Here is a 14432-nt window from a genome sequence, read left to right as displayed (position 1 = left end):
AGATACGCTAGCCGGCACACTAACTCCCTGAGCCAAACTCATTGAAGCTGTAGAGGGCACAAGGCTAGGAAGCAAGAGGCGCTTCACAGACTCCTCTGCAAAAAGCTGAACCAGCTTGTAAGCTGTGGGCTTCCCCACCGTCTTGTCATTCCTCTTCAGCTCAGTAAGGACTGTATCGGATGCACTCTTTCCAGCTGTCAGAACCAGAGGGGTCAAGTTGCTCTCAGAAATGATGCGGTTGACTTGGTGAGTAAGATCACGTGAGAGAGCACCAATCCTACCCTGAGATATGAGCTCCTCCAGTCTTGCTATTGCAGCTGTTAGATCAGGGTGGAATGCAACCTCCCCTTCTTCCTCTGGATGTACCTCCTTTATGATGGTATCCACTATTGCAGACATGCTTTCCCTGGCATCACACACCAATGTTTTTGGCTTAGTAGATTTGCCCATGTCGATGACTGAGCATCTCACAATGGGCTGAGTAATACTCTCTGGTAAATCAGAAGAGATGGGAGTGCCAGGGAGTGAAAATTCCCACTCTGACTTCTTTGATCTGGCAGATGAGGATGACAACGAGGAGGAAGAACGCTGTGGCGCTTGATAGATCAGTTCCTCACCACATTCACTGCTTACCCTTTCAACATCCTTCAGCATCATTCCAACCACATTCTCTATTTGTGAAAGCGCAGTCACCGTTTGGTCAGATTTTGCCAGCTCTTTCTGAATTAAAACCAGAATATGGCTGAGGGTCTTTTTGGCTTGAGCCGTTGTTGCTTTGACTTGATTTTGCCATGTAAAATAATTCATCATCTTTGTCTTCACATTGTGGTAAATAGTCTTTGCAGTTGTCCAGATCTTCTTCTCAGATACTTCCAAACCAGACTGTGAGCCTTTGGGTGTGGCCTCAGTGTACTCTGAGGTTTTCTCATCACTCTGTTGAAGCATAGAGTCTGCCTGCCATAGAGTAGTAGAAGACTCTGTGGGTGGGAAAAGGCTCTTCATGTCATTTGTAATTGATCCAACGATTTCAAAAGCAGTTATATCTGTATGCCTTAAGGAAATTGTTGATTTTGCTGACAACATCTGAGAATCTGTCTGGCTGGAACTGACTTTGCTGGGAAAGCTACTGACTGATTTGATCAGTATTTTTCGCACTTCGTTGGTAGCGTTCATCTGGAACTCCTCACTGGAGAGTTTCTCAATGACTGAGGCTGGAGTATCTCTTAATCCTTCCAACCATGAAGAACCAGACACAGGCATGTCTTCTAGATAAGACATGACACTGTCCAAAAAGCCACAGACTTCAAGGGAGTTGTAAGAGGAACCCTCTGCAACAGATGATGTGCATTCCAAATCTGCCACCTCTGACCTATACATGGTCACAATCTGGGACAAGACCTCTTTGGTGCAGGGCACCATGTTGGAATCACAGAGAGACAGTAATGGTTGAGAGTTCTCACTTTGGCATTTACGGAGAGAACCAAGTCCTGTTGAGTTGACCACTTGCAGTATTGCCTCACTCTTACTGGTTTCAGGTTGCTCTGGTGTTTTCTCTCCTACAGAGTCAGTTGAATCACATCCATCAGATAAAGAAGATGAACTACGTTCTGATATAGGGGATTCACTCCTACACGGGGAAGGCAAGCTCAGGATTGAAACAGGCAGATCACTGGAGTCAGTATGCTCCAGAAGCACAGCACTGGAGTCAGCTTTTTCCATAAGTTCTTCCCCTTGGACTGGAGCTCCACCCATTCTGAGGAACAATGTCTCCAGCTTTGCCTGAAGTCTCTCGCAGAGTCTACGAGCTGCATGGAAGGGTTTCCGCTTTGTCGTACAGTGTCCCACTTGGGTATCTCTCTGGGTGCTTGTTGGCTGATCTAATTCAGCATACTGCACAATGTCCTTGACATCTTCAACAAAGTTATCAATTATTTGTGATGCCTCAGATTCTACTTTGGTCAGTATGAGCTCAGTGGCCGCAGAATCAAGGATCCTGTCAGATGGGCTAGATGCATTCATCAAGCTTGGAGTGGTACTAAACGAATGAGAAGGTTGAACCATACCAGAGATATCGCTCATTAACCTTCTCACAAGAATTTCACTCACAGCCTTTGAGGCTTTGGTCTTGAACTTCACACTAAACAGAGTGCCAAGATTTTGCATCATTGCTTTGCAAGATGTACATATTATGTTCAGCTCCTCTGGAACAGGAGAGTCTTCAACATCCAGGTGCTCCACTACAAGGTCACTGCCAGATGCCAACATTTTAACTTTCACAGCCACTTCTCGAAAAACCTTAGCCAATTCCGGATCTTCTTTTTCCAATTCACCCACCATCTCTGCGATAACAGTCATCACTTCTTCTGTTGCAGGTGGAATGCATGACTCTAATACAGAGGTAGAGCTCTGGTCCTCTGGGGTGGTGTGATCATCAAAACATTTCTGGACCATGTTGACCATTTGTTCAGCGGCCTGGGTACCAGAAGAAATAGGGGAGGACCGCCCTGAAATGGCTCTGCTGATGGTCGCAGAGAGGGCAGAGTTAAGCTGTTCGACCACCACCTTGATAAGACCAACAGTCAGCTCAGGTGGGCAGGAGGACAGGATATTATGATCAGACAGTTGCTCCTGGACACTTTTGATGATTCTGTCCTCTGTCATTCCCAGGAGGACTTTCACTGAGGTCTGGGAACTTTAAAACGAACAAGCAAAGCATGATAATTCCTGTCTTAACTTGGCAAATCGGTCAAGCGTTGTAATTTTAGTATTCTAAATATCTACATGTCCTTTTGATCGCTTTACATGCTCATTCATTTGAATATGCTCAAAGGCTGATACATTACATTTTGTACTACATCAGATAGAGTAAATTGCATTGGCTAACACTGGGATAGATGATCTTGGTGAAATCCATACATGAAAACCTTGAGGGGAACATACCTCTTAGAAGAGGGTGTTAGGGACCTGAGATGTTGAGCCCCTGTGCCGCCCTTATACATTTTCTTCGCCAGATATCTAACTTCCTGGATGAGCTCCAGTCTTTCCTGATCAAAGGCAGCAAAGGATCTTGCACTGCCACCCCTCTTGGGTGAGTCAGTGTCGTCGTCAGCAAAGTCCTTTACCCCAAGTACGCGGGCCAGGGCTGGCAGCAGGATCTTCAGGGTGGTCTGTGCGATGAAGGTTACAATTGTCTTGCACAATTTGGCAAGCTGTTCCTTCGTCATCTGTTTTGAACAAACAGAACAAAAACAGTCTTTTCAATGGAACTGTGATGTAAAGTATTCTAGATCGAACAGAATGCATTTGATCAACATTGTTATTCTTGTCTGTGACTGAATTCAAAGTTTGATGAAGTCTGACAGAGAACATGAATAACAGAATATGACTTGATGGCTAATCTCTGAATTCAACAGATCATTGACACATCAAAGGTCAAAGGCAGGTAGGGAAACTTACAGGGTTTTTTAGTCCTTTGTAGATCACTTGCCACTGCCTAGACAATTTAAAATAAGTGTTTTAGTTAGTGTTTAGTTCCCACTGCACAATATTTCATAAATGTTGAACATTACAGAAAAACTTTTAACATACTCATCAGTAAGATTGCGCAGGAATGAGATGAGGATTGGGTAGGAGTATTCCATCTCATCCTTGTTGCCTGGGCCGAATGTAGCCTGAACAGCTTTCTTCTCCAGGAGCTCAATTACAGATCCTCTATCCAGGTGTTTATTCCTGGAGACTAAAGATGTGATTGCCGTAGAGGAAGTAGAAACAAAATTAAAGAGAAATCAGAAGTTTTATCTCTTAATACTCTGATTTCATTGTTTAAGGGTTTTAGAATAGGCCTATTTTAATAAAGCTATCTATGTGACCTTTCTTACTGATTACAGTAGACTACAGTTTCATTGAAAATGGATAGCACAACCTCACATCACAGACAGAATAGAGAAACAATGTAGTACTACAGAGGTAAATCTCTGACCTGCATCGTTGTCAGTGCCCAGCTTCCTTGACTTCTTGCCACTCCTCTTACTTTTTGCCTAGGATAGAACAGAACAGATTCCAGAGCTCAAATGATGGCAGACATGTAGCACAAGGGCCCGTATACATAAAGTTCATCAGAAAAGGTGTGGGCTCAACCTTGCCCAAATAATTGTATTCATTATGATCTCAAATGCAAAACTGATCCTAGATAAGCACTCCTACTCTGAGACAATTTATGAATAGGCTATGGGCCAGGTCAAAGCAGCTCTTAAAACACGTTTTGAAAACAGCTACTACGTATGTTGTTATCTGAGATATATAGATATCTATGGTATGACTGCTATCAGGTACAGAGTGTAACCCAGTAGGCCTATTATGTGCTCTGTCACTCCTGCCATCTTACCTTCCTTCCCTTCTTGGCCTCCTCTTTGGGTGTGGCCACAGGTTCTTCCTCAACAACTTCCTTTCCTTCCCTCTGAGGATCACCATCCTCCCTCTGTGCTACCTGAAGGACAGACATTCCAATAAGTAATAATATGTCAATGTCAGAGTAGATCTGTGCAGAGGACATCATAAATAGAGCTACAGCCATATCAGCGCTAAGCTGGTGACTTTATAAAGAATGGTACATTTGCTTTACAATATGTTATAGCTTTTTACAAGAAATATCTGCTTATATTGCTTTACCCTTTTTTACTTTCCCCCAATATTGCATGAAGTAATTTAGCTTACCCTTTCTTCATCCATTCAAGCTATTTTATATCTCAAAAAGCATGTCCTTGTCTGTGTTGGTTACATTCAAGTTGAGTTCAGGTCGAGAGTGTGGACAATATTGCAGGCAGGGACTGTAATTTAGGGCTACATGATACGTCATGGAACGTTAGACCTTTATGACATCACAAATAGTACTTTTAGGAAGAGCGCGGGAAAGGTTACTTGCCCACTCAGTAGGACTAGCTAATATTGACAGAAATTTCCCCGTCAAACGTTTTCGATTGCCTACCCCTACGCCTTCCATCGAACATGGTCCTGCCTTTGCAATATTGTCTCTCTTGTGGATTTACTTACGTATGACATGTAGGCTTACTGTGTCGGATCAAGTTGATTGATCTGTCCTAGTCAGCCTTAGGTTGAACCCAAAATCTTCTGGGAAATATTTGTTAATACTATTCATTTCAATATCGTTTTATTCTTTGATTTAGTCCCAATCCAATCCTATTGTTGGCTGCCAATCCCCACCAAATATGTCATTGTAGGACATACTGTAGCGGGAGAAAGTGAGATCTGCAACGCGGACGCGTTCGGTGGCTCCTTCAGTGCAGAGGCAAGCGCGTATGCCAGTGCCACTAAAGCCCGGGCTTGTGAGGCAGTAGTCTACAACGCTCACAGGCAACACCTTGTCATTTTATTAACTCACTAGAATTACCTTGTCTTCTTCATTCATTTCGATTGCACTTCCTTTCGTGGTGAAATTAGTTTTGATTACTATTAACTTTAATCTACAGAGTTTAAGTGTTTATGTTGCCCACGTCATCATGTGATGCTGTGAGCAAACAATTTATGCCCAGCCTTCCTAGATAGGCCTGGGCTGCATAACACTATGAATCTGGGAAAACATAACACTTAAAAAAAAGTTTTACAGTGCAAAAATAGCATAGGCCTACTTGTATACTATTCAAATCCACACTAAAGCCACACCTCTTCACACAGACGTACCCAGATTCTGTTGTTTTAGCTTTAACCTCTGTTAAATTCACTTCCCTGGTTAATCTGTCATCATGTTTCGTGTTCTCCATGGTTAATCTGTCTCTTTGTTTAGTGCACTTTAATATAGCCTGTTTTCTTATTTGAATGTTTGATTATATTGCTTTTTATCCTGCAGATTTTGTTGTGGATTTAAATTGACTTTGGGTGTCTTGAAAATCACTTAAAATAGCACTGTTGGGGATCACGTGACCCTTGGACGAGTTGGCCGCATGAACTAAGAGCTCCGCACAAGTAGTTTCCAATTCCTAATCTTACCTCCACTCCAAGTTCAAACTCATTTAGCTTTAGTAAGAAAAAGTCATGGCGGCGACACTACAGGTGACATTTTTACCCGGACTCGAGTATTAGCGACGGAAAAAGCCTCCAAGAAGAAGCTAGCTTCAGAAAAAACTAGCGCCATTAGCCAGGAGCAAGAGAACCCGCTCCCCCACGAGGCACAACGAATGCCAACCTCGCACTCTGTCGAAGACATCCTTTCTGAGTTGAGATCCCAACGTACAGAACTAAACACTAAACACGACATATAGCCGATATCCAGAGACCCACCCCCTAAAGGTCATTATAGCCGTCCAATTTATATTTATTTTCCTTTAACTGAGAGGGATGGGCTGTATAGCCTAACCTAGGCCTACTAATGTTTCAGCCTACTTTTAAGTTGCTATTATTACTTGGGGTTCCCTATGTCCCTCGGGGGAGGTATATGTAGGCTTGGCTATTGATTTTATTTTTCTCCCCTCTTTTACTGTGGTCTGGACGAGGGCAACTATGTTATTTACTCAATGCGGGGTGGAGAGGATGAGGCATTTCTTTGGTGGGGAGAGGGAGACATTGTGCGTTGCTAACTGTTCCCGGTTTTTGTTTTATTCGGAACACAGAATTGAGACTGAGCGGGGCGGTAATAGATCCAACGGGATGTGTCGAGTTGTTTGGGAACTCAGCTGGGGTGTTCAGAGATTATTATTTTATGTACACCATTTATTTTCCTTTTATGTGAACGCAGCTGTAATTACTATCCATTTTTACCCAGCGATGACTTGCACTAAAGTTCGATTACTGCTCGATGACGATGACTAGTACCTTGAATCTATTGACATGGAACTGCCATGGTCTAGGGCATGCAATAAAACGAAAAAAGATACTATGTGCTCTAAAAAAGGAAAAAGCAGACATCGCTATTACAAGAGACACACTTCTGTGATGCTGAACATGCCAAACTCCGCAGAGCTTGGGTGGGACAGGTGTATTTCTCATCTTTCAAATCAAACAGTAGAGGCACAGCCATACTTATCCATAAAAATGTTCCATTCATAATTGACAAAAACATATCTGATCCGGAGGGGAGATTTATTTTGATAACTGGGTCACTATATGGTCAACCAATTACTATATTAAACATATACGCCCCTAACACAGATACTCCTGCCTTCATGTCAAAAATTATAACCCTGTTCAATGAGCATTGTGTCTCCTTTGGCGTGGTGGCCGGAGATTTTTAATTGTACCCTTAACCCAACCCTAGACAAATCATCTCAAGTCCCCACCACAAATCCTAGATCTGCAAAGATGTTGAACTCTCTTACTAAAGAGATGGGACTGATAGATATCTGGAGAGAGACTAATAGCTCATCTATGGACTATACATACTACTCTAATGTCCATAACACCTACTCCCGTATAGATTACATTTTTATCCCAAAGAGTTTCATAAATTCAGCCACTTGTACAATCGGACCCATAGCCATTCAGGACCCATTCAGATCACGCCTTTGTCCACTTCCGCTTTGACCTCTGCAAAAACATCCCGAGGTCAAAGAGCTGGAAATTCAACACCTCCATGCTATCAAACGAAGCGTTCCATACATTAGTAACTACATGGATAGACAACTACACACAAGACAATAAAGATTCTCCTGTTTCTCCGGCCACAATGTGGGACGCTGCTAAAGCCACACTAAGAGGTCATCTAATTGCATATGCTTCCTCTAAGAAAAAAGCAATGGAAGCACACAGGCTAGATCTTGAGAGGGAGCTGGAATGCTGTGAAAAAATACATAAACAATCACTAGACAGCACCTCCTGGAGTCATCTTAAAGCATCCAAAGCCAAACTGAATTTGGACTACACTCGGGAGATAAAAAAAAAAAGTTTTCTTTACTAAACAGAAATACCATGAGTATAGCAATAGGCCCAGTAGATTGCTTGCTTACCAATTAAAAAAGGAGCAGTCAGAGCGTACAATCATGGCTATCCGAACAGCAGAGGACGAGGTCACATATGACCCAAAAAAGATCAATTTAACTTTTCATTATTTTTACTGCAAACTATAAACCTCTGAGAGAAAACACACGGAGGCAGAACTCCACTCTTTCCTAGAGGGAATCTCGCTACCTAAACTATCAGAGACCGACCAAGAAGATCTCAACTCCCCCTTCACTCCTGAGGAGATCCTGGAGGCAATTACCTCCATGCCACCTAATAAGTCCCCAGGCCCAGATGGATTCCCCAGAGAGTTCTACAAAGCTCAGCCCTATCTTCATGCCAATGCTGGAGGATTTTTGCAAAAACGGAGTTCTCTCAGACTCAATGCACACAGCTCGCATTACAGTGTTGCTAAAAAAAGACAAGGACCCCCTATCCTGCTCGTCCTTCCGGCCCATAAGCTTGTTGGATTTCGACTATAAAATAATTACCAAATTGCTCGCCAAAAGACTTAACACTCTTCTTCCCAAAATAATAAAAGTGGACCAAACTGTATTTATTAGAGACAGATACTCTTCTGATAACATTCGCCGTCTTTTTGATATTATTGATCAAGTAAACGCACAGAAGACCCCTGTCCTACTGGCTTCACTGGATGCTGAGAAGGCGTTTGACAGGATGGAGTGGAACTTTCTGTTTTCAGTCTTAGAAAAGTTCAATATGGGCCCAAATGTTATTAAATGGATCAAATCACTATACTCTCATCCAAATGCCATGGTGACTACTAATGGACTGAACTCTGACAGATTCCCTCTGGAACGGGGCACAAGACAAGGGTGCTCGCTGTCCCCGCTGCTCTACTTGTTGGGGCCGGAGCCTCTGGCAGAGCTGATAAGGAGCAATCCAAGTATTATGGGTGTTTCTGCAGGCGGCCTGCAGCACAAGATTTCGCTTTACGCGGATGATGTCTTGCTCTACATATCCAACCCTGAGAAATCCCTCCCTCTCATTTTAGACACAATTGCTCAGTATGGCAAGTTTTCAGGTTATACGATCAATTTTAACAAATCCACTGCCTGCCCTCTCAATATTACACTCACCAGCTCTATGAAGACACTTTGTCCTTTCCAATGGAAAACACAGGGGTTTCAATACCTCGGGATCTTCATAACACCAGATCTGAATAGCCTTTTTAAGGAAAATGATCTTCCACTCCTGGACCGAATCAAGAACGATCTCCAAACCTGGATCTCCCTCCCAATTAGCTTAGTAGGAAGAATTAATGTAATCCGTATGAACGTCCTCCCTAGACTGAACTACTTATTTCAGATGCTCCCATGCTATCTCCCAGTAGGTTCCTTTTTCAAAACAACTAACCAAAGCATCACCAAATTTATATGGGGCAATAAAAAACCTAGGATCAAGTTTTCCACTCTATCGAAACCTGAATCTAAGGGTGGTCTTGCCCTTCCCTCCCTTCAATTGTACTACTGGTCTGCCCAAATCCGCAACATGCTAACATGGATCACAAACAGACAAGAGTCAACGTGGATTCAGATAGAAGCCCAATCCTGTGGTTCATTGCCCTTAAGCTCAATTATATTAATTAATAACTTTAGTGAAGTGGGCAACATAGCCAAAACCTTTGTGATTTACAGCACCCTACTAGCGTGGAGGGACTGTAAGAAATACCTGGGCATTTCCTCCCAAATATGTTCTCACTCGCCTATAGTGGGCAACCCAGACTTGCCAAAAGCCCTGAGGGAGGCCAACTTTAATCTTTGGCATACTCTAGGAATCAGGACCTTTTCAGACCTATTTCATCAGAAAACCACTACACTGAAATCCTTTCAAGAGCTCTGCAGTGAATTCGATGTGCCAAGATCCCATTTTTTCAAATATCTTCAAATTAGACATGTAATTTCCTCATTTACCTCCAAGAGGAGGTTTAGAACTCAGTTGAATGAAGTTGAAACCCTTCTTGTCACAGCACAATCCATTAAAGGCAAAATATCTTACATCTATAGACTCCTTTCTGAGAAAGGAAGCTCCTCCTTTACTCCTTTGAAAATAATCTGGGAAAAGGACCTTGGTCTGACTATCAGTGATGAGTTATGGGTGGAGGTTTGCGACAGGGTATACTGTAAAAATGAAAGAATCTAATTACAAATTTTTGTACAAATTTTATTATACTCCTTTGAGACTCCAAAGAATGAAAACCGATATGTCTCCCAACTGTAAAAGATGTACCTCTGAAAGTGGAACCTATATGCATGTATTTTGGACCTGTAGGGAGATTGCCAGATTCTGGCAATCTGTACATACTGCTGCACAGAAAATACTAGAGGTACAGTTTGATATGACCCCGTGTATCTATCTTCTTAATGCCCAGCAGGACTTTGTTCTTGATCCTGACAGAGAAAATTTGCTTATGACTATTACATACTTTGCTAAGAAATGTATTCTTCTACTGTGGGCCTCAAATACCCCTCCTACATTTAAAATGTGGATTGACCAGATTGTTGACTTTCTTCCTCTTGAAAAGCTCACTTATGACCTCCACAAGAGACAGCCCAAGTTTGATAGACTCTGGTCTTCACTATTCAACTATATTTCAAACTGGACAGAGTGAACGGGGTGACTAGGGAAATGCGCAGATGCATGTTGTGTAAGGTACTGTAAAACCTAAAAACGAATTATTGGCCCGTCATCTCAGCGAATGCTTGAAATAGCTGATAAGAACCTTGATAGTGCTGCTGCAAGTGTTAAATGTTTTTTTTGTGTGTTTTTATTTTAATTTCGTTTTTGAGTACGTGTGCACCAAGGAAAATAAATGCTTTTATTTGACTTTATCATTCATTTTAATTGTATTTTTATTTTTTCATATGTATTATTATTTTTTGACTTTTTCTTTTTTTAAAGCCTGTGAATGTGGAATGTGTTTTGTTGGTTGATTGAAAAAAAAGAACTTCAATAAAACTTTAAATTGAAAAAAAAAAAAAATAGCACTGTTGTTCTAATCGTCAGATCGCAGGTATTCTGATCTTCACTGTCCATGGTGCTGAATCTGGCTGGGTAGATTAGTTTGAATGCTGAAAACTTGTTTGCCTACATTTAAAGGCCCTGTGAAGTCAAAATAATTTGATTTCATATTGTACAACAGCTGATGAAACTAACACTGTAAATGTGTTTTACAAAAATGTGATCGGGGTTGCTTCCTGATAGTTCTGGTTGAAAATACGGAGCATGTTCCTCTGCCCAGGCCTTGCTGACACTTGCGAGATCTTACACTGCCTGGATAGGTATTTTGTGTGTCAGCTAACCACATCATATGTTATAGCAATCTGTCAGTCGATGACACAATGGATGACTTGGCACACAACCATTGGTTGATGCATGCAACACCTGAGCAGGGACACATTCTTTTCACAGCACTTCAATGCAAAGTAATTTTCGTAGAAGGTTTGGAGAGCATTTTCACTAACCCTAACCCTTTTCCTAACCTTAACCTCAGTTTCCTAACCTGCTACGAAAAATTAACTTCGATATTGAAGTGCCATGAAATGAGAGTTTCTCACGTTCTAATCAGCAGGTTTGCATAGGCGAGAGTTTTGGCTTTCCATGGCGACATCACCATGTGTAAATTGGTTTATAGACCAACGACAAAGAGAGTGCCAATAACAGCTAGTTTTAATTTCCCCTCCACACTGACCACTCCCAGACAGTCCTAGCAAAATTATTGCTTGAGAAAGTTTTTTTTGCAAAAAATACATTTTTGACCATTTTCATCGTAATCTATTACAGTAAGGTACTTAATTGTTACCCAGAAATGATTTGATATTGATATAAAAACGTCTGCTTTGGGCCTTAAAAAGATATGTGCACTACATACTCAGAAATCACATATATTGACATTTTAGAATGTATTTTATCAAGAAAGTAAGTTATACATGTCTTTTTTAATCTTACTCTTAGTTGCAAATAATTAATTTGGCTGTGGTTCATTTGATTTTCAGCACAACCCTGTTTGATAACGTATAGTATTATAGTGACTTCTTGTGGTAAAATGTCAAACTCACAACTAAAATCATTAAAATGGAGGTTTTCTTTACCCTGTCTTATCAAACAGTGCAACATTTGACTGATGAAATAGCATTCTTCTAAAATTCTTACACTTCTAGATGCAAAATACAAGTCACTATTCCAATACTGTTTGATTCTGCCATTTTTGAAATACATTTAACATTTCAGTTAAAAACCCTTTGGATAATATCAACATTAATTACTTAACATCTTAACACATACACACCATGTAAATATCAATAAACAGAGGAACACATGCTACAAATAGTTAGTGACTACCTACCAGTCAATTAAATTAGATTATTCAGAAAAATAACATTGTTATAAGAGACAAATTGCCTTTAGACAACATAAATGACTGCATCTGGACACAGGTCAAAACTACTCTGCCGAGCTCAAGTTACCAGCTATGTATGGTTTCAACACTTACATTTATTGAGTTATTGAAAAGTATCCTACAAACATTGTTCTAATGTGAAAGTGATCAGGTTTTCTGAAACAGGTGTGTTTGTATTGAAGAACCCTGAGATTGTGGACAGTAGGACTTGTGTGAACAGGTGTGAACAGACTGAAGATAATGATGTTTTCCTTTCTCTGTCTTTCGAAACTCAGGAACAGTTTGAATGTTTTTTTATTGTAATTTAAACAATGGTATGGATGATTAAGCTGGATCTTTCTCTCTGAATCAGGAGTGCACTTTCATTCTCCCAATTTTTCCAAAAACCCAATCTGAGCAACCTTTGCTATAAACCCTGTCTTTCCCATTGTTGTATCAAAAGTGGAAAATGATCAATTCGATAATCACACATAATGGGCATTTCACAGCCAAGACTTTTGATCCTTCCCATCAAGGCCATGTTGGCCAGTTTAACCTTCACCCGGTCCCTCTCTTCCGGAGTCCTCTTGGAGGTGCACTCCACAGTAGAGTCGGTCTCAAAGGAGATGGCTGGGACGTGAGTGAGCAGGTGGCCCCCAGCCTTCTCCTGGGCCATGGGCGTGAGAGTCTGCAGGACCAGCCCGTGCGTCGCTTGTTGATGTCGAAGGTAAAAGCTAAGAGGATACACACAAACATTGACCATATAATGTAATGTTGTTGCATGTAACTAACTAGCTTGACTTGCCACCGTGTAAAACATGTATGCTACCATATGTTACTAAAAAGAGCTGACAATATTATAAAATGTAATCCAGAAGTTTATGTTTGAATTCTGGTTCTCTCACAACACAAGTCACTCAGAAAAGCATCTGTAGGCAGAAGCATGCTACATGTACATTTGGCATTTGAAAAAACTACAGCTGTGCTATGCTACCGAATGCAAAATGTATCTGTATCATAAAAGTGTAGTGCAATATTCCCTTTTTTTGCCACACACACATACTCTCTCTCACTAGGGACAAATGTTTTGGCTACTTGTCCAGAGAGGTTTGAGCTTTAGAAGTGGATCTGCAGCAAAAGTAGACCTTTACTGCCATCTACAGGTCAAAGGTCAGACTGGCATTCAGTAAAATGTAAACATGGGCGATCCACAGAAAATGTGTGTGTTTCTGTTTGAGAAGTTAAACCAGTTAATTCCCTTATAACTGAGTGTCCTGCATCATGTATTATTTTATTGGTTGTAAATTAAATACGGTTTATTTTACAGTACATGTATTTTACACTGAATCATTGATATCTGGTTGAATGTTGGTTGTGGGACATAACTGAAAAGCATCTGTAGGCAGAAGCATGCTACATGTACATTTGGCATTTGAAAAAACTACAGCTGTGCTATGCTACCGAATGCAAAATGTATCTGTATCATAAAAGTGTAGTGCAATATTCCCTTTTCTTGCCACACACAGACACACACACACACACACACACTCTCTCTCACTAGGGACAAATGTTTCGGCTCCTTGTCCAGAGAGGTTTGAGCTTTAGAAGAGGATCTGCAGCAAAAGCAGACCTTTACTGCCATCTACAGGTCAAAGGTCAGACTGGCATTCAGTAAAATGTAAACATGGGCGATCCACAGAAAATGGAAATGTGTGTGTTTCTGTTTGAGAAGTTAAACCAGTTAATTCCCTTATAACTGAGTGTCCTGCATCATGTATTATTTTATTGGTTGTAAATTAAATACGGTTTATTTTACAGTACATGTATTTTACACTGAATCATTGATATCTGGTCGAATGTTGGTTGTGGGACATAACTGAAGTACTATGTGTGTGTGTTCAATGAATCACACTGTTTGTGTGTGTGTGGGTGGGGGTGCATGTTCTATACATTATTCAGGACAACATTACTTTGTTTAGCCTACACCGTGACTATGACTGCATAATAAACTAAACTAAATATACTATGTATTTTCTAATCAAATGTGTTAACAGGGCAACACAAAAGAAGACAAAGGCCATCAATT

At 41.0% G+C, this 14432-nt stretch overlaps 1 protein-coding gene across 1 annotated transcript; it reads right to left on the bottom strand.

Annotated features, from left to right (window-relative positions):
* Nucleotides 1–2849: 2849 nt before the first annotated feature.
* On the bottom strand, nt 2850–13022 carry LOC118954556. Its single transcript, XM_036974041.1, has 6 exons — nt 12903–13022; nt 4385–4456; nt 3980–4037; nt 3589–3736; nt 3457–3493; nt 2850–3224 (listed from the first exon to the last, which is right to left on the bottom strand). The coding sequence occupies exons 1-6, from the start codon at nt 13020–13022 to the stop codon at nt 2880–2882; spliced, it is 780 nt and encodes a 259-aa protein (XP_036829936.1). The 3' UTR covers nt 2850–2879.
* Between the last annotated feature and the right edge of the window lie 1410 nt (nt 13023–14432).

This window comes from Oncorhynchus mykiss, unplaced genomic scaffold (genome assembly GCF_013265735.2).
Source record: "Oncorhynchus mykiss isolate Arlee unplaced genomic scaffold, USDA_OmykA_1.1 un_scaffold_390, whole genome shotgun sequence".
NCBI lineage: Eukaryota > Metazoa > Chordata > Actinopteri > Salmoniformes > Salmonidae > Oncorhynchus > Oncorhynchus mykiss.
Note: the sequence above shows the minus strand (reverse complement) of the source record. Positions and strands in the feature narration are given on the sequence as shown.